At 41.4% G+C, this 23,657-nt stretch overlaps 3 protein-coding genes across 3 annotated transcripts; all 3 read left to right on the forward strand.

The window, feature by feature from the left end:
- The first annotated feature begins 9,666 nt into the window (after positions 1 to 9,666).
- Positions 9,667 to 11,922, forward strand: LOC142991282 (elastase-1-like). Its single transcript, XM_076141349.1, has 8 exons — positions 9,667 to 9,706; positions 9,995 to 10,092; positions 10,189 to 10,289; positions 10,616 to 10,741; positions 11,125 to 11,261; positions 11,357 to 11,499; positions 11,652 to 11,821; positions 11,916 to 11,922. The coding sequence occupies exons 1-8, from the start codon at positions 9,667 to 9,669 to the stop codon at positions 11,920 to 11,922; spliced, it is 822 nt and encodes a 273-aa protein (XP_075997464.1).
- Positions 11,923 to 12,436: 514 nt separating this feature from the next.
- Positions 12,437 to 15,599, forward strand: LOC142991283 (elastase-1-like). Its single transcript, XM_076141351.1, has 8 exons — positions 12,437 to 12,476; positions 12,634 to 12,740; positions 13,339 to 13,439; positions 13,583 to 13,708; positions 14,009 to 14,145; positions 14,637 to 14,779; positions 15,264 to 15,420; positions 15,511 to 15,599. The coding sequence occupies exons 1-8, from the start codon at positions 12,437 to 12,439 to the stop codon at positions 15,597 to 15,599; spliced, it is 900 nt and encodes a 299-aa protein (XP_075997466.1).
- A 1,981-nt stretch (positions 15,600 to 17,580) lies between these two features.
- LOC142991284 (elastase-1-like) lies at positions 17,581 to 20,339 on the forward strand. Its single transcript, XM_076141352.1, has 7 exons — positions 17,581 to 17,620; positions 17,722 to 17,834; positions 18,200 to 18,300; positions 18,572 to 18,697; positions 18,860 to 18,996; positions 19,575 to 19,717; positions 20,109 to 20,339. Exons 1-7 carry the CDS (start codon positions 17,581 to 17,583, stop codon positions 20,337 to 20,339), a joined length of 891 nt encoding a protein of 296 aa, XP_075997467.1.
- The last annotated feature ends 3,318 nt before the right edge of the window (positions 20,340 to 23,657 follow it).

A 23,657-nucleotide genomic window follows, 5' to 3' on the forward strand; every position in this document is an offset into this window, starting at 1 on the left:
TGTACTTTCCATTTATTCGGCTTTAAGAATCTACAGTTCTCCAACAGAAGGACACACTCCTCTTGACACTCCATTATTCTTTTATTCCACGATCTCTCAAGCTTTACGTTTATTTAATGACTGTAGTCAGCACTTATTCTGCCGATTCAGATTTTACATTCAGCAGACACTCAAAAAATGTTTTCAACACTGTGCAGTTTTGACATTTTATAAAGTCTACTAGACAGGAGGAGATGGTGGTGAATTGACTGAACTTGCAGAAGCGTGTAATAATCAATAATTGATAATGGGATACCCCAGTGGGAACTGGAGAGTGTGGCTCTGGAGAGGGATAGCTGGGCTACTTAGCATCATGTTACCTCTGAGACCTGGACAAGCAAAGCAAAAATGGATGGAACTTTGCATCTCTGACATTATAGATCTGATGATTTTAATGCTTTATTATTTGGAATTATCCACCTATTCATAGCACATCCAGAGTAGATCATCATCTACAAGGAGACATCAATGAATGTAAAAGCTGCGCAGACTGAGAAGTAAAGAAATCTGTTGTTGAGAATGAATATAAATAAAGTGAGGACCTATGAGAAAAGGGAGCAACGGAGAAATTGGTAGCACTAGGAGCTGGAGGAGAAGACGCTGCTCCAGCAAATAGCAGACTTAAAAATGAGCAACAGGGCAGACGCCACCAAAAGACTGCAAACAGATGCACTGCAGCATGAAATCCATCAGCTGAAGATACATCTCCAAGCATCTTGCACCCTAGAGCAGTACTGCTCTGGGATGGATGATGTATTTGTCCAGTGGTGGCTGATGCAGAAATTGCTACGACAACACGCTCAGTCTTAACATGAAGCTCTGTGACTTTAAAGATGAGCAGCAGGGTCTCGGATAAAATGTGCACTGCAGCAAAGGCCATGAGCCAACAGACTGACACCCTGCAGAGAGAACTTCAGGAGGTCAAGAACAAACTTAAAAGGAAAAAGAGTTGTGGAAGAAAGCAGAGCTCCAGGGGCTTTGGCACAGACAGAAACAAATTCACATTAGAGAGGTGAACACAATACGAGTGCAACAAGGAAAAGCTCTGTGTGGCAAAGTGCAGCACTACGCTGAGACAGAAGATTTGCAGTTTGTCCATGAGCTGGCACTGAATGAAAGCAGCAGAGAAACACGGTGCTCAGTGTTCAAAAGCAAGGACTTTGACAACTCAGGGCTTGTAATAATAATAATAATATTAGAAATGTATTTGAATTGCACCGTTCTTAATAGTGCTGACAATCATGACAGATGTGTACACAGATGTCTTACAAAGGCATCGTAAGGTTGCAGGTTGCACAACCAGCCATCACCTCTTTGTTCTGCTAGTTGACAGTATAGAACTGTGAAACAATTTCAAAAGAAATTTAAAAGGAAACCGTGTCGCTGTAAGTAACACTAAAGCGCTTTGACAGTATTCACTTCTGTAGTGGTCACAGCAGAGTAGCCACAGTTGTCATTTCAAGACTTGGAAGGCAAAAAGAAGGGATATCGAGGGAGTTCAGCAATATTGAGCTTCTCTCCATGTACCTGTTCCTTCCTGTTAGGCTCAGCGTATCAAAATAGACCTTTTCTCTTTCTACACTTGTTTGGCTGATTCACCGTTTGGTAGCAATGATTCAAGCTGATCGTTTCCTCCCTGATGCTCCGCCTGAGATCCACTTTTCAGGTCTATTCTTGCAGGCTCTATTTGGTGGTTTAATTAACCGTAGTGGATTGAACTTGTTATCCATGCACGGCTTTTTGTCATGTTCGTAGTGCTCTTATAGCAAACCAAAAAGACAAGGAGGAACCGTCACACAATACAATGGGACCTGGGCTACTGATTTACCTATGTTTCCTTTCTGCTCTGGTTGTGTTTGTGTTTTTGTTCACCACAATACTCCAAAGAAAACAACGCACTCAGTCTCTAGTTGAGAGGAGTGGAGATGTACGTTGACAAGTTTAAAAATGAGCTCACACAAGTTAATTAGTTTTCTTTTTCTTGGGCATTATGTTCCAAGGCAGAAAACACAAAATCATTCAGCAAATATAGAGTGAGACACGGCCAATTTTTCATCATCTGACCTGCTCCGCCCACTCGATTTGTATATAAAAGAACTGATGGACTGACTCTAAGCCATGTTTAGAATTAATTCCACCTCCAGCGCCTGTGTCACCCCCAGTCAGCCGTGCAGGGGTGGATCTAGCTTTGCATTGCCACGCCAGTGGTTTCTGCAATTTTCCCATTGTGCTAAAGATGACGAGATGTCTTTGTATTCTTTGAGCGCTTTGAGATGGGGAAAGTCTGTGAGTCACATTGTGTTTGATCTTGTACTATACACACCAACAGGATTTGACTTAACTTTTTGAGTCCTATGTGTCGTCGGTATCTATCCACATAACACCTTTAACAATCCAATTTCCTCCTGTTACCTCTGATATTTCCACCTTGGATGCACAGAATCGACTACTTTTTCATGGTGGTATGATGCTTAATGATGTCTTCACCTATCACTGGACCCAGCAGGTTGTGCTGTCATGAAACTGCTCAGCTGAATAATAGGACACACCATTTCTGGCCAAATCCACTCTGCACTAACATTCTGTTAAATCTGCTCCTCCTGTGCTAGAGCTAAGATAAGTGTGGCTGGATGAATGAATACGACCTTATAGTGCAAAGTTCAATCTACACAAGCCGTAGGTCTAATCCAAGCAAATAGCATCCCAGCTACCTGGATCCGTTTCCAACAGAACACACTAATGGAACACAAAGGTCAAATTATAGATACAAGATTCTCACTTTGTATACATTACTTTTTTACATTCTGATATCACTACTTTTACTTCTTCCACCATAGGGGATGCTTCAAAGTTTGATTCCAAAGTCCTTTTATGCCATTATTGAAATAGTTTCACACGTTTGAGGAGCATTTTTTGCAGCCAAACCATCACTAAACCTCCTGTTTGTCCTGAGAAGACAATCGCAGGGGATTTTCCTCATATAGACATTGTGAAATTCCCTTTGTATGATATACCAATCAGTTGGCTGGCTGGCTGGGTACCTGGGGCCCAATCAATAGCTTTAACTCATACACTTAGTGCTGAGGGACCGAATGAAATCCAGAAACATAAAAGACAGCATCCATTTTCAGCGAAACGGGACTGAATCTCTGGTTGTTTCAGTCAAGAAAACAGAAGATGAAGACCAGTAACAACCTTAACAAGGTCACGTGTAAAGACGATCGATTTTCTTTTGGCTCATGGTATTGACTGACCGGGAAAAAGTTCAATAACACACCACTCTGTATAATCAGACCTACAGGCGGGACGTGAGGTCGCAGCTTTAATACACTACATAAATCCAAGTTATAATGTAAAGATCTATCAAAAGGATTAAAAATAATGAAATACTATTTGTTATACCACCTGTACATGAAAGAATTGTAACCACCCACGACTACAATTTGTCTTTTGATTGTGTGTACATACAATACATCATTTCCGTTTATTAAACTAAATGACAGAGTTCCATTAACCCCTGTTTACCTGCCTCTCATTACATATGCTGTAGTCATGTATGGAGGTAATGTTACAAAGATGGGAGAATATTTAAGCTTGGATTCTCAGTCGTTGTGCCAAATGTCAGTGGGAAAATCTGATGGACAGAATGTACAATAAGTTGTGAAAAGCGAGCTTTGCCTAAGGACAGAATTGTTCAACTTAAATTTCCATCAGCACAACGTCCCCTTTTCTTCTTCAGTGATGACATATCTGACTTATATTCTGTTACCTTTCAAGCATCATTATTATGCGAAAATCATATTAATGGCAAGACAGCGCAGAGGAATTTATGCAGTGACACGTTTGTCTGCAAAACAACGAGTTATCACAACCCACTTACTCACACTGACTGACGTTCTGTGTTGAAATGTGCTAATTGACATATAGTTATTTTCTCCCATTTCCCTGTGGGAATAATTATGTTAACAGCTAATGACAAGTATAAATGTGTAGGGCAATAAAAGCATGCTTAGCAAAACAGCTGCACAAGGTGTCTCGCTGTGTCTCTGTGTGTTGTTTTAATTAGATTTCACGATGCAAACCTAATATCACCATACATACTGCTTGTCTACTATAGCTTTTATATCTATTTCTACATTATAATTGTTTTTGCATTGCTTAATTAGAGGTTGTGTGTATCTGGTCTGATAACATTTTGTGCTGTATTCTAATAGTGCTTTAATGAATACACTGCGTGACACACTCTGTAACAAGGTCAGTTTTAATCACATTTCCTTCTTCTTTCTATCATTCAGTAAGGGGAACTTTAGGCTCCTGTGGATTCTCTCACTGCTATTCTGAGAGCCCCCGGTAGGCCACAGCTGAGACCCGGGGCAGAGGGGGCCGAGGCTTGGGGAGAGGAAAGCAGCAAGCAGCAAGAGGTGAAAGCAGCAGCAGCGACTGGAGGACAGAGATGGATGAATAACACTCCACAGGATCAATCAGGCGCTGGTAGCCACAGCAGATCATCTTTCTCCACCCTGCAGTGGGCAGCATGTTACTGCTGCTGCATCACGCCGTCCCTGCCCCCATAAACCATATCAACCCATCGCTTTCCCCCCCAGATATATATATAGAGAGAGGGAGGCTGGGGAGGAGAGGGAGAGAGAGGCTGGAGAGGAGAGGGAGAGGGAGATGCAACAAGGAAGAAAACATGAAAGTGAGAGTGAGCTGGAAACCAGAGAGAGAAGGAACAGCGCGAGGATGTATCGATTGTTTTCACTGTGATATAATTGCAATTAAAAGGTTGCAAACAGCCTCAGTGGATCAGTTTCACTGCTGTCACCCAGCTGGACGCATGGCAGCATTGATGTCTCCAAACACAAGGACAGAAAAAAAACACTAATACACTTTTAATCCTAAATACTGTTTGTGATGTAATGCCTGGTGTGCAATTATGTCGCCATACAAATCCTCACAAATGGCATGTCAACAAGCTAAAGACAGGTGAAGTAGCAATACAGGCAGTTATACAGTCTGGCACCAGGAAAGACATCAGTTGATTTTGGAATGAGGTGATCAGATAAGGATCAAGAAAAAGAGAGAGAGAGAGACAGAGAAAAAAAGAGAAGGTTGTGTATTTATTATTGTTGTTTTACTTTTTTCGAAGTGAGGCAGAGAGTCAGAGAGAAAGGAGAACTTTCTCAGGAAAATTCAGTTGTTTTTCAGTCTGTTGGGGTGATTGTGCAAACAGAAGAGGGGCCACATACTGAGGCAATGACCACAAAAATGTGATGTTTGTTAGGAACATAGAAGTCAAGGGTCAGGATGAATGGCAAACATAAGACATGCAGTTTCAACAGAGCTGTAAAGCAGTGCTGTCACATATGAGAACATACTTGCAAATAGCCATTTGCCTTGTGCATCATCTATCAGGGTTTTCTGTATCACTAGTTTTGCCAATTGATTTATCTGCCGATTCATTTATTGATAGGTTGATATTTGTAGCTCCTCGGAGTATATGTGTCCATCAGAGTCTGTTTCTTACTGTGAGAGAGACGAGGAGAATTCAAGACTACAAATTCCCCAAGAAATAACAAACTTGGATGTGGATATGGTTGTGGTAAAGACATTTCAGCTGAAAATGGTGTATTGTCACTTTAAAATGGATAATGTTATGTGACCTTATGTTTTCGTTACTGACCCGTTGGTGTAGAAAGAATGTAACGCATGCATCTCATACTGAAGCAACTTAGCACATTCAGCAGCGGTTCATGTTTCAGCTCCGTTTCATACTGTGTCACACCGATGTCATCAATGGTTGCGGTAGGATGAACCTCTATGATGAAGAGCCGACTCCATCACAATCAGTGCAACCCATTAGCTCTTTCTTTTTTTCTTTCAACTCAATTTCCTGTGTGAGTGCGAGTCATCTTCATGGGAACCAAATCAAGTGCTTATTAACGGGGTGGGGGCGTGAGGGGGGGAGCTCTATCAGGAACAAACATCTTTAATTAACACATCCAGAGCACTTCCCTCTTTATCTCTGCGTTTGATTCAGGCCTTACAGTGGCAGAGGGGAACACCAAGGAGTTTGGCTGGGATGTTGACACCAACATTGCTCAGGACGTCTGGCAGCGTTAGGACCTTGCCTCCGTGCGTCAGGGGATCGGCTCAATTACCAGCTCGACTATCTCATTAATAGGCTGATAAGGTAATAATCCTAAATCCAGACAATTTTAATGACTTTTGGTCTAATTAAGGATGTTTAATAAAAGACAGTCACACCAGAGGCCATTCCATTGTCCAGAAAGTTATTGTGAGAAGAAGTATCACAGCATGGACATTAACCAACTCGTAAATGGCCTGGAAAGAAAATGAAAAAAAAAAAAATATGGAACACATTTAGACAGCGAGACTTAACAGGGAGTTAGTCAGCAACACGACTGCTGTTCATAGTAAAAGTAGGCTTAATAAAGTGCAGGAGAAACTTCCTTTTACCCAGTTCTCCCAATGTGTCCTTGTCTTTGATTTGTTGCACGCGCACACAATCACATTTCTCTACCATGGCAAGGACATGAAGAAAAGTCTTTTTCTCCTTGTGACACGATGAAACTAATACATTTTCAGTTTAAGTTATTCAAGCACATATAGTTCTCCAGCCTTACCTGAAACTAGCTAGAGAAGAAGCCTTTTATACCTCCTCATGCTGGAGCGTGCTGGGATTGGTCGGAGCAGTTGACGCTCGTCTTGCCTAATGGGCTGGAGACGTTTGTGGAGTGGTTTTAGTCGGCGGTAGAATTATTTCAAAATTGAATCCAGGTGATGTATGAATACAAATAGAGCGTTCCACAAATAAATGAAAGGAAGGGAAGGTTTGTGTTTAAAATGCATTTGTGAAATTGAAAACCTATTTCTATCAAAGTGGTGTTGTGAATCAGATGTGGGTAAATTAATCGTTCTCATTGGAACTCAGGCAGCCTTCGAGGCCCAGATAACCCACATCTAGGAAGATATACACAAATAGTTTGGGACTTCTACACGTCCCCAGTTGTATCCTTTCATTAAACCTGCACAGCCTATGAAAGAGTAGAAGGCCAGAAAGTTTGCAAGACATTGTAGTAAAAACCAGTGTACTCCCAGTGTACTAAGATTTGAACCTGGTACTCCCATCAGGGGAAATGGACGCTTTACCATTAAGCCACCGGAATTTGGAAGCTTTACCTGGACTCTGCCGCTCGCCCTCTTCCCATGTGAGCCGTAGAAGTTTACTCCTCGAAGTTCCAAGTAAAATCTTGCCAATTGCAGTGAAATTTGTCCTGTAGAATTTGTCGATTGGCTTTCCTTTGCAAATAGTTCACCACAGACTGGAGTTTGAAATAACATTTGTGCGCAAATAAATAGAAATGGACCCAAACCGCCATTTTGTAAACAGGAGCATACTCCAACATGGACACAACTACATAGCAGGATTAAAGTTTGAACGAGAAGGCAAACAGGCAGCATTGAGAAGTGAAGACACAGGGGTCTTGGCATATGACAAACAGCGTTAAACATCCAGCCAGTTACATTTAAATAAGCCAACAGCAGACACACCAAGTAGCGAGAGTAAAGTTTGGTTCCTACCTGTTGCTGTCATCTCGTTGTGGAAGACTTCCGGGTGAACTTCCGGGTGAATTTATTGATTCGGGTTAAACCATCGCTCGTTTTGTTTCTTTATAAATGTAATGTCTTTGTTGACAAACCATTAAAGAAACTACAATAAAATTATTCACACGCTGCAGCGCTGCATTTATATATACTCTATACATACCTTTATATATGGACAAGGCTTACGTTTCTGTGTGAATGTGCTGCGCTTGGTTTAGTCCACATATGTAAGTCACCTGACCGGATTTTTAATCAACACAGCGGAGACGGCGGAATTATGCTCATCGTCGTTTCCGCAGAGGGAAGCAACGGGCAGAAGCTTTTCGGTCCTATTCATGTCGAGATGTTTTGATAAATGACTAGGTCTCTGCTGACCCGGTCTCTGCTGACCCGGTCTCTGCTGACCCGGTCTCCGCTGACCCGGTCTCCACTGTCCAGGTCAAGGCACGGTTCCCACGTTTCATCCCCGACGCGATATGTTAACGTTAAATCCCCTTACTGGACAGGTGAAAACATGATGACACACGGCACAAATGTTCCATTTTATTACCTTTAAAAAAATAACAGTGTTTGTGGACTCTTCAAATGCAAAATATGACCCAAACCACCAAACTATCCTTTGACTCGTTTACTCGAACTCTGCGCAATCTGTCTTTATAAATGCACAAAGTCCATAGAAAAATGTTTACATCCCCTTTGTTCTATCTAATCTAGTAAATCTACTTATTTGACTCTTAGGGGTCTCAGTGGCTTTAATGTTGTTTGTGTTTGTTGTTTGTGATTTCAGCTACTTTAACAAGCAGAGCAGAGACACATACGCGTCTTACAGGACAGAACAACAATTTCGATGAACACATCCAACACATATAAAGAGCAAGTGATGGCATAATATATTACATTCAAAGTGCATCATTGCAAATACACGTCGCCTATGCATGCAAACTGTAGAAAAATGCATTATATTATGGCTATGTGGATACATTATTATTAAAAAAAATGTTCAAACGATATAAACACAACTGACCATGTCACATGAACATGTTTTGGAGACTTTCTCCATGTTTGTAATGCTTTACCCCCATCTAGTGGTGGGCTGCTATTGTCCTGTTTGTTTCTCGCTGTGGAATCAAGTCTTCAGTCTTCATGACTGCAACTCTGCCACATACAAAATCATAAACTTACTCTGTATGTAAAATGAAAAGTAATCAAACATCTTAACATTTCACTGTACAATCTAGACTTAGATTGCACTTAGATCCTAAATATTGCACTATTGCATTATTTGGTGGAATAGTAAAGTTCATTAACCACTCAAATGACAGCACACAAAAATCTGAATGTATCATTTTTATCTTGTACTTTTACTGTCCCATTGTTTTCTGTTTCTTTACTTCCATCCTGTTCAGTAAAACACTTCAAGCCAGAGTCACCAAAGGTGTGTTTCCTCCATATTTCTTCAGAATTCATTCTGGGTTCAAAGGACACATGAGTTATACATGTAACTTGCAGGATGATACATCACACCATTACCTTTAAAGTTTCCTTCTGTAGAACAACAAAAAGATTGTTCTGTGTCTTTCTTTAAAGCATCTTGATCTCCCGTATTTGTCTTCATATCAGATAGCCCACAGGCAGCATTACACATCATTGCCCCAGGGTGTAGCCCTGGAAATGTTTGCTCCTGAGAGATTTGCACAAAATAGATGTGGTGGACATAATCATAACAAAACACAAACCCTTACCCATTAATCCTTTGAATTGCTGTGACTCATATGATAAGTTTGTCGGTCTACCTGTCTCTCTTCATTTGCCATGGCTGAGGAGCTGTGTGGTAACTGTGAGTTCTGTGATAACACTGTGTGAGACACACCGCAGGTGCTTACCTAGCCTTTTTCCACTGGGACAACTCAGGCCACACACACCTCAAGGCCGAGTTAAAGTATAAAAGCAGGAGAGAAGTGTGTTTCCCTCCATGAAACGTCCGGACACACAGCAGACATGCTCAGGATTCTCATTTTGACAACACTTGCAGCCTTGGGTAAGACATGACAGCACACATCGAGATGTACAGCATTTATTATTGATCTGTTTCAGTTATTCACCAGTCAGTCGCTCTCATATCATCCAGCCACTCAATCACACATTGTTGGGCTTGTCATAGCTATTGATAGTCTGCAATGCTAATGCTCACTCTCTGCTTTCCTTTCTTCTTTCTCTTTCTGTATATGCAACACAAATAAAAGGAAACCATACGTAAACTGTACCATGAAGCATTTACAATTGCTTTACAATGTGTAGCTCTTTACGTTGTGCACCCTCTTTGCAGTGCTGGCTGAGCTGGAGCCCCAGCCCAGGTACATGGAGGACACTGTTGAGAGGGTGGTGGGAGGCGAGGTGGCCAGCCCCAACTCCTGGCCCTGGCAGGTCATATAAAAATACATACATGTATTTATATGCATTGTTTCATTCCTACTTACTGAGTCAGGGGATATGGATTGCATTTTCATTCCCCCGCCTCAGATCTCTCTTCAGTACAAGTCTGGCTCCAGGTACCATCACACCTGTGGAGGAACCCTGATCAAGAGAGGATGGGTCATGACTGCTGCTCACTGTGTGGACAGGTAAGCAACCTTACCATGAGAGGAAACATAAATCCAGTATGCTGTGTACAGTTGTGATTACTCTGAAACCAGGGGATTTTTCACAGCCACATCAGTAACTGTCACCTACCAAGAGAGCTCAGCTGTTTGATTAGAAAGTGAAAGAAAGAAAACCAAACATTAAAAGGGAGACGTCACGTAATGGTGTCTTTTATTACATTATCATTATTATTATTATTATTTATTTATTTTTTTTACATCTTTTACATCAACCTGTGTCATCTGAATGAATCATCATTTCTGAGTCACATCATAACACAGAGTCCTCCTTCTTTGACACGATCCAGAACCAGGACCTGGCGCGTGGTTCTTGGTGAGCATGACCTCAACAGCAACAGTGGCAGAGAGCAGATCATGACTGTCAGCCGTGTTTACATCCACTCCAGATGGAATTCCAACAGTGTGGCTGCTGGGTGAGGCTGCTCTTTGACTTTATTCATTTATGCAGAAATGTGAAAACAGCAGCACATATGTAAGACCACAGACCACAGCCTTAACTAGAAGAATCCCATTTCCAGCAAAGAGTATGGCTGGTTAATAATGTATTATCAAAAATGGTTGTTTGTGTTGTGTTTTTATGTAAAGATCATTTAAAATATTGTAAAATAGTTTGCAGATATAGTTTCTTCTAACTCTCAAATATTGGTATCATCCTCAAAGCTCCAGTGTCAGACAGGCTCTAACAGGAATGTGTTTGGGCCGCTGTGGTCTAACCCCACAGATAAAATGTCCTCCTTTGACCTCTACATACCGCACATGAGTTATCTGTGGTTTGAGCTGTGAATCTGCACTTTAGATACGACATTGCCCTGCTGCGCTTGACCTCTGAGGCCACCCTGAACTCCTACGTCCAGCTGGGCTCCCTGCCTCCCTCTGGCCAGGTCCTGCCCCACAACAACCTCTGCTACATCACCGGATGGGGCCGCACGTCTAGTGTGTTGATGACACAATCCCTCTCTGTTTTCCATGTATATACACTGTGTGTCTTCTGTCCTCTCTGAATTCTGGTTCTCTCCTCCTCTCTGTAGCCGGCGGTAGCCTGTCCGCACAGCTGAAGCAGGCCTACCTGCCTGTGGTTGACCACAGGACATGCTCCAGACCTGACTGGTGGGGCAGCACTGTGAAAACCAGCATGGTGTGTGGTGGAGGCGGTCCTGAGGCTGGATGCAATGTGAGTCTCCTCCCAAAGAAAAATCTAATCTGGAAGGTTCTGCATTGACTAATGGAAACTAAACCACATCTTATACCCAGTACTTTTATTAGTTGTACAATGATACCCAGACAGAAGAGATAACCTAATGATGAAAAACTCTTTCCATGCAGGGAGACTCCGGCGGCCCCCTGAACTGCCAGGTTAATGGAAAATACTACGTCCATGGTATCGCCAGCTTCGTGTCTGGTTATGGATGCAACGCTCCCAAGAAGCCCACCATCTTCACCCGCGTCTCCGCCTACAATGACTGGATGAACTCTGTAAGTATAAGTGATAATCCGTTTGTAATAAATATCTATGGCATAATTATGTGCTATAGTACAAATTGGTTAAGGTAAACTATGATGTATAATCATTATTTGCTCTTTTTCCAGATCATGAACTAAATGGAGGCTGGATCCCTGAAGCAGAGACTGAGACAGCATACAGTCATGTTTCCATCTATTCGTTCATGTCTTGTCTGATCGGTTTTTACAAAAATAAAAATGATTAAGAATGAATTTTGAAAAGTGATGTTTTATTTCTCATTAGAGAATTTATGCACGCAGACTTACAGATGTCATAGCACATGTTACATAGGTACATGCAACAATGTCTAAAGAGACACACATAAACACATCACATACAACAACAACATGCTGTTCTTCAAATGAATAACTCAGTGAGATAGTGATGGAGATTCTTACACTGCTGTTATAAATCCAATATATGGTGGCAATACCATATCCTCCACATCCTATCATAAACTGTGATAAAGTGCGAGAAAAGCTCCAGGTGTCGATGTTGCTACTGCCAGGTTAAGTGAACAATCCGGATGAAATGAAGGTCAGCTCAGGCTTTAAAAGACGAACAGGAGTGTTTATTTCATTGGATGAAACATTGAGAGGCTGCAGACATGCTCTTATATCTTCTGCTCACCGTGTTCAAAGCCACAGGTGAGAAACTACACAACTGGACTGCACATTTCATGGTTCTACTGCTTCTTTCTCTCCCTGAAAACTCTCATTTATAAGTAGTTACAATATATAGTAGAGACCATACGTAGGAACCTGTGTCTAAATGGTGTTTTTATGAGTCTCCTCTGCGCCTCAGTGCTGGCTGAGTTAGAGGTCCAACCCACGTTCTTGGAGGAGAGAGGTGCTGCGGGGAGAGTAGTGGGAGGTGAAGCAGCACCTAGCCACGTCTCCTGGCCTTGGCAGGTATCATATTTCCACACAGACTTTGCATAAATGGATAAATACTTGGAATTTGTAAATTGGAATCAGGAAATTTGTTTCATCCTCGAAGTTGGTTTTGATATCAAAATGGTGGTATTTGTATCATTGGGGTCTGAAACGTCCAAAGGAAGAATAAAGTAAAAACCTTCATTACATATTCCTTGGATATGAGGTAGCAGAGGCCAAATGTTGTTGAACACAGTTTAATACAGTGCATTCATAATCCAATACGACAATAAAGTCCAAGTGCAACGGATGCATAATTTACAACCAGCTGAATCAGCACATCTGTGGCAGTCTCTGGAAAATTATTGATTATTGTGCTAATGGATTGTAGTCAAGGCTTAATAAGAAAAGAAACCCGCAATGATCCGTCCATCCGTTCGTTTTCGATCACTTCTCATCCTGAGTGGTTACGCTTCTGTAAACACCAATTCAATCCAAGTGTGCAGCGTTCTTAAAGTTCATCTTTTCTGTAATTCTGTTTGTGTGAAAGTTAGGAGGAAAGCTTTAACCTTCTTTCTTCAGTGGAAACTTTTGAGAACATTGCGATCCAAGTGTTTTGTGAATTCTGCTCCAGGTGTCTCTTCAGTTTCTCTCTGACAACTCCTTCCCCCATTTCTGTGGAGGCACTCTGATCAGGAGAGAATGGGTCATGACTGCAGCTCACTGTGTGTACAGGTAACACACACAACTGTCTCTTTTGTCCTTATTTCAACAAGGTTATGTGCACAAACTTTTCATTTGAGTTCTCTATCTTTTCATCCACTCTTACCTCTTTTATTATCTGTCACTGTGAAAACAAATGATCTAACCTGAAACAGTTCCGGCTCCATGCGTGTTGTGCTTGGTGACCTCATCCTGCACAACAACCATTACACAGAACAATACAGGGCTGTCAGCAACATTTACATCCATCCTGAGTGGAACCAGAACAGCATCTCCTCTGGGTGGGTCTATATGATTACACAGAATAATTTAGAATACCATTTCAATGAATCGTGTCTTATTTAATTTGAAAATGTTTTATAACCACCACCATATATATGTACTTGCATAGATAATATAGCTGCTTTATGCATCAACTGTGCATACCTCCACCAAGGCAGAGTCCACCAATTATGACTTTTTCTCTCTGAAATAGATTGGACCATTATATATCTTGATGTCTGGTAGTGGACACGTTTCTGTTGTGGGCCGGCCAGATTTACAACTGCAGAATTAAATACGTCTCATTCTTTGACCTTTAGTAATGACATTGCCCTGCTGAAGCTTGATCCAAGCGTAAGTCTGACCTCCTACGTCAAACTGGCTGCTCTGCCTCCCTTTGGCGAGATTCTGCCCCACAACAACCCGTGTTACGTCACTGGATACGGACGCACCTCCAGTGAGTTTACGCTCTTGAATCTCAATGAGAAGCACTGAGTGTGTTTTGTGTGTACCCTCAGTATTTTCTCTCTTTAATAATCTTGTATCTTTTTAATCAAGATACATGAATTGAAACATGAGCAATAAAGAGAGTAAAGGTGTATGAGAAATACACCAGTATTACAGTAAAATGAAGAAGAAACTTTATTGGGTCAAATCACATGCAAACACGTCAACATGCAAACACAAATTTGTCTTGCGTGCCCCTCTTACACACACACACGCTTTACAGAGGGGTCAGCAATGATGGTGCACCTGGAGCAGTTTTTGGGGGTTTGGTGCCTTGCTCGGCACCTCGGCAAACTGGCAACTCTCCACCTGCCAGTCCACTTTCTTAGTCCATACAGGACTCGAACAGGCGGCCCTCTGCTTCCCAAGCTTTATGGTCGGAACTACTGCCGCCCCCATCATTGTATTTCCTCATGTGTCCATTGTTGTTCCATGTTTCAGCTGGTGGCAGCATGTCCAACAGGCTTCAGCAGGCTTTGCTGCCCATTGTGGACCACCAGACCTGCACCAGCTCTGGCTGGTGGGGCAGCACCATCAAAACCACAATGATCTGTGCTGGAGGTGGGGCTCAGTCAGCATGCAATGTGAGTTTAAGATAGGAAAGAAATATAGACAAAAACGATGGGTAACTTTTGGAAAGCTCATATCTAATTTATATTAAACCTTGCACCTTGCAAGTATAATTATATTATCGACACAAACCAACACTACCTAGTGAAGCTTTGTTCCTGATGGTGTCCAAACATTTAATGTGGACCAACAACAAACAAGACAACCCATTCATTACCTATTTGAACTTAATACCCACCCACCACCATTTTCTGCAATTCATTTGCAATTCTACCTGAATATTTTCATTTCCATGCTTGTATTTGTCAGCTCTGATTGGTCACATCAATTTGGCAAATAATTAAAGCTTGCAGTGGACTTTGTTCAAACCACATTGAGGATGCATGGGGGAGCTCTGTCTAGTCGCTTGCACAAATGGAGACAAGTGTAGGACAGGACCTTGTTGTGGCTATTATGCATCTGTCTGTACTTGTGAAAGACTCCCTTGTTTCACCCCAGGGTGACTTTGGTGGCCCCCTCAGCTGCATTGTTAACGGCAAATACTATGTCCACGGTATTGCCAGTTTTGTGTCTGGTATGGGATGCAACGCTCCACAGAAGCCCACAGTCTTCACCCGAGTCTCTGCCTACATCGAATGGATGAACACGGTCAGTGGTTCAGCTTGCCATAAAAAAGAGAAAGCAATAAACTCACAAATGGGCCAAAGTCAATCACTTGACGTTAAAACCTTCTTGATTCTTACAGGTAATGGGCAGTTCTTGAAATGGATCCCTTGGAACATCTCTGAATCCACCTTGTTCTCCGTCTGCATTTTAATTGGCTTTCACCAATAAACAAGTTTAAAATCAGATCACAGTTTATTTTTGATGACCATATTTCCTATTTTCCATCTCTTTTTACTACATCATTTAGCTTTTTTCCCTACTCCCTCTCTTCTCTAATCTGAATATCACGTTCCCCTGCCCACTGCAGCGTGGGAATGGTATCAGCTCTCAGTGAGCAAACAGTGTGACCGAAAAAGAACAAATCGACAAACTATTCAGACATACAGATGGCATAATAACTTGCTCTGAGAAGTACAATTTTACGTATTTCAATTGTTTGGATGAATTCTGACATCCAATTTGTGCTCTCATTATTTCAGCTTTCTGTTGCCAGTCATGCTGATCTGCTGCTCTGTTTGATATTTCAGACAGGCAGTAAAGAGTTCTGCAACATTTCAGGACAGATATACGTATGATAAAAGTCTGCCTGTAGTGGGAACCACACACATGTCGTAGCTGTCGTACTATCAGAATGACTCAGAAGAAGCAGACGGTTATGTTTATAACTGGAAAGGTTAAATATACTTGCTTTACTTTTGGTTTATCTTGTGCAATGGAAGTTTTACTATGATGTTTCAACAGTGGATATGTATATTGGAAATGTGTGCGTGTTTACTTAATTATATGTTTGTTTTTGCTTATTTTGAATACTATTAGATGTTCCTATCCAAGCTGTCTGTGTGCCAGGAATATTACATAGTGCAAGACCAAAGAACAAATAACTGAGCTCAGTATTTTGATGATTTTATTTGCACTATTGATTTTATTCACATCACGTCAATTTGTGGCTGCAGAGAGGAACACAGGCAGTCATCTGGCTGTGAAGTAAGTCAGTTCCACAACTTCAAAACTGAAAAACAAACGTAGCTTCTATGGCCTGAAACAAATCACATTTGTGATGATTGTACACTGAGATACACACACAGTGATTTCACATCCTTGAAGTCTTATGAATCCTTATCAAAGGCGTGCGTACTGCAGCACAGGACTGTAAATGTTGTTTCAAGGCTGTTTAAGGGCCATAACAGTGTTGTTCCATCTTTTAGCTCCTTGATCCTTGATTTGCTTTACTATGAATTACAGCTGAATCCCTTTGAAGCACAGATTCATTCTAACTTTCAATCAATGCTCAATGATGAGACTCTGAAAACTTGCTTGTGGTGTAAGTCAGGAGTCTTCTTCAAGCTTCAAGAACCTGCTGACTGCTTTTCTACCAACGGGGAAAGAATGAAAACCAGCAGTGAGAGGAGGATTGGGGGAAAAAGGTTAGAAATCATGTCTAGGTAAGTATATGTGTGAAGTGAATGGCCTCAAACATGTGCCAGTGTTTTCCTGATCGTAGACTGTATGAACAAACAATTTGTAATGTGGAGCACATAAGGACATACAAACACCACAATCCTGTTACCTCCACTCTACACATTCTCATTATTTCTGCTTTCTTCTGCTCAGCTGTGCGTCCAGCTGTAGCAGTCTAGTGACAAACTCATGCTGAGATGGTTTAGCAGCTTTTAACAAGATTGTGAGTTTCTATGCTGCAAGATTATTCAACTCTGAAATGTGTCTGCAATGCTACAAAATCCACTTTTATTTTCTAAGTCACTTCTTACAATTGTGTTCCTGGGTATGATGACATTCCTGTATAGCCTCCCATTCCTAATTAATGAATACTGTAAATTGCTATAAATATCATTATGATTTGACGAGAATGCAATATGATATATGATAAAAATGAAGCACAATCTGCACACTGTTACATTATCTATTACAGTGAAAAGTGAATGTAACCAAGACAAGTGGAAAATGGATTCATGTGCTGAGTCAATCCTCCATCCCCAAACACTGTTAGATAACTGTGAGACAGGCACAGGTGGGCATCTGCTGGAACTGAACAATTCTCACACACACTAACACATGTTGGTGGTATTCACAGTATATAAGTGACGCGGGTGGTGGTCTGTGGTACAGAAAGATTTGGCAGACTGCAGACATGCTCAGGTTTCTTTTGTTGAGCTCTTTGGCGGCCCTGGGTAAGAACTTCAGTCTGTCATTCCTCTTCTTTTAGGCACATGATCCTCACACGCCTCTATGTTTAATTTCTGATTGTAATGCTGGATTGTAATTCGCTCAGTGCTGGCTGATCTGGAGCCACAGCCCAGGTACTTGGAGGAGGAAGCTGAAGACCTCAGTGAAGAGCGAGTGGTGGGAGGCGAAGTGGCCAGACCAAACTCCTGGCCCTGGCAGGTAAACGTACCTTGTTTGTTGACTTTGTTAATTAGGATCTATATTAGCTGCTGAGCACATGCTACACTCCCTGAGCTCTTCGTTTACATTGTGACAGTATACATTGACTGATGATTGAGGCACAATAACACATTGTAAGGACATATATAAAAGGCACAGAAACTGTTTAATAATAAATAAACTGAAACATTTAAGAGTTATTTCAAAGTTTGATTTTGATAGATTCTGAGGTCACATGCCATTTTCTGTATCTTATTGTCATTTAATGTCTTTTTAATATTCTAATATTAATATTATAGTTTGTTTGCTATCTGTTCCACTTTTTTTTGTGCTCTGTTTAACTCTCTCTCTCTCCCTCCCGTTAGATCTCTCTTCAGTATAAATCTGGCAGCACCTTCTATCACACCTGTGGCGGAACCCTGATCAGGAGAGGATGGGTCATGACTGCTGCTCACTGTGTGGACAGGTGCGAACAAACATTGTATCTGTAGATTCGGAATATAAATGTAAGATGATGATGCAACACAAAATGAGTTCAGACACGCAGCAAAACAAGGGTACGCTCCCAAGATGTTGTTTTTCTGCACTGTTACGCAATCTAATTAAAAAAGAAATTTACATTCATCTATAAAATGAGCCTCAGCTCATCATGAGTCCCAATTGCTGTCAGCAAATGTCAGGCAGGCAGTATAAGCATAAATAATACAGTGAAATGTTCTGCTTTGTTTTGCCAACAGGACCAGGACTTGGCGTGTGGTTCTGGGAGATCACAACATCTACAGCCAGGAGGGCAACGAGCAGTACATGAGTGTCAGCCGTGTCCACATCCACCCCAGGTGGAACTCCAACAGCGTTGCTGGAGGGTGAGTGGTCACTGGTCACTTCTCCATACATAGATATCACACACTACTATACATAGAATCTCACACACAGACCATGACAGAGTGATGGCTTGATATAGGTCCTTGTCAGTGCAGTAATTATTTTTGGTTGCCTGATATTTGATCTGTGGCTCCTCACTTTAGATACGACATTGCTCTTCTGCGTCTGTCCTCCGAGGCTTCTCTCAACACCAAGGTCCAGCTGGGCGCTCTGCCACCCTCTGGTCAGGTTCTGCCCCACAACAACCCCTGCTACATCACTGGATGGGGACGCACCCAGAGTGAGTTTACCATTATACCACACATTTAGACACTAAAAGCCACTGATTCAGTATTTACATAACAATGGAATTAAGGAAAGTGTTGTGATTTGTTTTCATATGAGTTACAATTTATTATTGAAGAAAATACTTTCATAAAGCACTGGATGCACTTAAGTCTCACAAAAGTTATTCAGCTCATTTCTCAGCTGGCACTGCCTAGAGCTGGGAAAGAGTATTTGATTAATTTCCCAAACACTTAAAACAAGGGTTTATTAATTTGTTTTACCCATAATATTATTAATATAACTATTTAACTAACTGAAATAATGGGGGTGTTATTTATTGATTAGACTTGAGAGGAATTAAATATATTAAGTTAAATATTAACACATGAAATGATCTGAAATGAAATGATTCTGAATGCTCAGGTGAAGCCAGACAAACTTTCATATTTTTTGTATTCATTGATCAATGTGTTCAAGTGATTTGGTTAACTTCAGTGACAGGTTGGGGGATTCTGCAGCAGAGTACACACTCTCTCTTACCATCCCAGGCTTTATCCCTGTTGTAAGATATATTTGTCCTCTCGTCCCCAGCTGGAGGTCAGCTGTCATCCCAGCTAAAGCAGGCCTACCTGCCCGTTGTTGACCACAGGACCTGCTCCAGCTCCTCATGGTGGGGCGGCACTGTGAAGGACACCATGGTCTGTGGAGGTGGTGGCAGTGACTCTGGATGCCAGGTGAGGAGATAAAGTTTTTACTGTTTGTTAACAATAATAATAGCAACAACAATAATGATTATAATAATAAAACTAGGGATTGGGAGATAAATAATTGTTTATGTGATTAAATTTATATAGAAGAAATTGGTACTCAATTATATTTCTACAATGGAATGGAAACAATGGAAAGAACCTCCTACTGCAACATTACACAGAGATTTGAAGCCGAGGAGCTAAAGTAAAACCGATGATTAAACATAAACTCATACTCTGAATTAACCTATCTGAAGATGAATGGGACAAACGTTTCCTGGAAGCTAACTGCATGGAACATCAAGTATTTGACTCAGAAATAAAGATATCATGAAGTTTTTAACCTGTGTTTCATGTGTGCTGCATCTGAATCCAGGGTGACTCCGGCGGCCCCCTGAACTGCAGCGTCAATGGGCAGTGGGTTGTCCACGGTGTGACCAGCTTTGTGTCTTCCTCTGGCTGCAACGCCTACAGGAAACCTACCGTCTTCACCCGTTCCTCTGCTTACATCAGCTGGATGAACAGCGTCAGTACTACACACTATCGCTCACACACTACCAGAGAAGAAAAACTTTCAAACTTTAGTATTAGTTCAAGTATTATCTGAGTTATATGTTCTGAATAAATAAGTCTGCATGCAGTTGCTTATATAAACAATAGTTCATCTTAAATCCATTAAAAAAACATGTCTTCAGTGGTTTGAATGTGTCATGAATAACTGCATAATGACTCATTTGTCCTTGCTTTGCCAGATCATGGGTTGAGAAGAACAACCATCTCCATGGAGACAAGAAAACCTGTCCTGGATTCTTTGCATAGCTTTTATGAAAGCTTGTCTATAAGAAATAAAGTGTTCAGCATGTGTTTGCCAATTCGTTTTGTGTGTTGGTGGTGACCTCAACCTTTATAAAAGCAGAATTTGTTGAAATAGTCGGTAAATTGCAAATTGGGTGTCTCTGCAAAACAGACTGCAGATGATCTTTTCAGATATCTGCTTTAATTATTTCTCAGGGGTTTAACAAGAGTGGACTTTGTCTGGCCTGATCATGAAAATGGTTTTGCGCCCACACACATAGAGGTCATTAAAACAGTTCTGAAGCAGTGGAGATAGCATGAGCATTTCATGCTAATGGCGGAACCACTGGTGATTGAAGTAGGCTTGAAAACAGGTAAATTAGCAGTGAGCTGAACTAAATGAGAAAACCTTAAATAACACAGTACTGATATTGATGGAAAAGTTAAAATCTAGTTCAAAGACTTTATTTTAGAGATTAGAAAATAAAGAATATTTACATTTAGAGAATCAATACTGGGCTGCACTTAAGTTATATATATGTATACAGATGTATCAATACACACAAAGGTATTGATACTTCCAGCATTCTCTCTGAATACTGAAGTCACACAGCAGCACATTCTCACTATCACAGTGTATTTGATGAAGGTCTTTCCAGTCTGTATCTCCACTATTTGTTCTCGTTCAGGGTCACAGAGGGCATGCCAGTCCCTCTATCAGGCTGTGAGAGGACACCTGGAGGACATACATGTGGAAAGATTTGATGCTTAAGTGAGGCAGATAAACGTGGGATGGAAAACATCTGTGGTTCGGAAGGAGTCAGTTACCACTGTTACCGCATAAAACCCTGCACCTGCACAATATGAAGTACGAAAAGATGAAGAGAGGCAGTGTTTCCCGTCAGCACTGACACACACACACACACACACACACACACACACACACACACACACACACACACAAGCAACACCTACTGAAGACCTGTTCAGTCTGCTCACCTCTTTCAGTAAGTTCAGCAGCAGACATCCATTGCTCATTTCCTGGTTGAACACGGCAGATTCAGAGCAGAGCAGAACGTGTCGGAGAAGCAGAAGATGGAAACTCTGCGGCTTACTGCCATAAAACGCAACGAGTCCACCCCACCATTTGGTGTTTGTCAGCACACGCATAGTCCTTGGCACAAAGGTAGATCCACAATCAGTCACAGCCTAATGTCTTGGCAAGTAAAAGGAATACATTACCCTCTATCAAGACCGATTATTCTCCAGTCTCCCAGTCCCAGTTCATCTATTTGTGGTTCAAATATGGTGGCAACTACTGGCAAACATATCCAAAAAAGTGTCAAGCAGTGTGAGGTGTCAGAGATATGCATATAAATTGTTGAACAGTGTCTGTTTGTCTTCCAGTTTTGGGGAAATGGCAAATTTATTGATACAAAAATATTGTGAGTAGTGAGGTAGAAATCATTGCAAAATCCAAATATCTTTCAACACAACACTGATTACCGAAATGTAAAATCTCATAAATTGCACACAATTTTGGTGTAGTTCTGCCCATTCCCAAACGTTATGTAAATCCTCACAACGCTTGCAACTTCAAATATTTAATCATCTTCAACACAACATCACCGAGATATCAAATGATCATCATGACATAAACGTTCTAATTATAACGCGAGCTCATCAGCACAAAATGAATGATGTGAAACTTTCTGTGCTGCAGGAGCTAAATGAAAGGTCAGCTTAGGTGTAATTTCTTTCAGAGAAGGTTATGTTCCTGTTATAATGAGAAACAGCCTTCTTGTATTTTTACAATTTGTTCTGCTTGATTAATTACATTCATTTGAGCAAAATGTTCCATCTCTGAATTTATCACACTGTCATGGGTGAGCTGCTGTGAATATAAACTCTTCTTAATATTGTCAGAAAATATCCCCCCTCAGAGTGCCACACTTTGACATTGTAAGAGTCATTTTAATGTTAATGTCATTCGAAACCCTTCACACCAATATCCTAGTGAAGACCCCTCTCAAACCAACTGTGACATCACTAATGTTATTGCTCCCACCTGCACATTTTATGCTATTCAAAGTTCCCATAATGAGAAATGTCTGCCTTCTGTTCCCAACCCCAGCCTCGCATATGAATCCTTTGCTGAACAGATCGCGAGGGTCTAATTTTTCTACTTTACTGTGTTCATCAAAACTTTAAACTGTCAGCACAAACGCCCACCTGTCTGCTCTTACTTGATAAAGACTTGCCATTTATTTCAGACGGTGGGTCCCAGACGGTCCCTGGTGGCCAGCTAAAGGAAAGTGCATCACCCTCAATGTTTCCTTTCAGGCAGAACACTGCACACAAACGGAAATGTGGCCCCGACTCGTACTAGTTAGAGATTTCTGATGTGTAGAGCAGAATCCGCATTAATACATGGTAGACTATGAAGATACCGTTGATATATCCTCCAATGCAAACATCTAAATTTATACACGTCTCAATTCTGAGCCATATTCCTCACAATCTGTTTCATATTCCTCACAACACACCTTTCCTCAGCTTTGCCGGTTGGAAGATTGTGATAAGAATCTAGACTAGTACAAGTGCCAAACCATGTGCGAGGGAGGCCGCCACTCCACTCTCCATTAGTGCTTATAAGCTGGCAACAGCCTGTTGTTTAACTACCGACCTGCTACAGCGGAGGACTGTGCAGAGAATCCATCAAGTGTTGCATAATAATGTTCTGTTCTGCTAAAAAGTGTTTTTTCCTATGGGAATCTGAGGTGCTGTGTTCATTAGTTGTCGTGAAAGAAATGTGTTTGAAGGCTGCACAGTGCCATCTTGTGGTGAAAGCAGAAGTGCAGTCCTCCTATGCGGAGGGCAGAAAGAGGTTCACAACACTGAGCTCAGATTTACAAAGTGAGAGTGAATTGAAAATAACTGTTTTAATAGACTATATATATACTTCATATCTGACACACACACACACACACACACACACGCATGCGACGTTGTAAGAGATAATCTGTACTGATGAATTCAACGTCTGTCAGCAGTGTTGTTCACCAGGCTGCTGCTGCTGCCTCTCCATCACGCAGCCCAACTTTCATTTGATTTATTGGTTGCTGCTGAA

Source organism: Genypterus blacodes, unplaced genomic scaffold, assembly GCF_046128005.1.
Source record: "Genypterus blacodes isolate CSIRO-AG114 ecotype Tasmania unplaced genomic scaffold, CSIRO-AGI_Gbla_v1 ptg000017l_1, whole genome shotgun sequence".
In the NCBI taxonomy this organism is placed as follows: domain Eukaryota; kingdom Metazoa; phylum Chordata; class Actinopteri; order Ophidiiformes; family Ophidiidae; genus Genypterus; species Genypterus blacodes.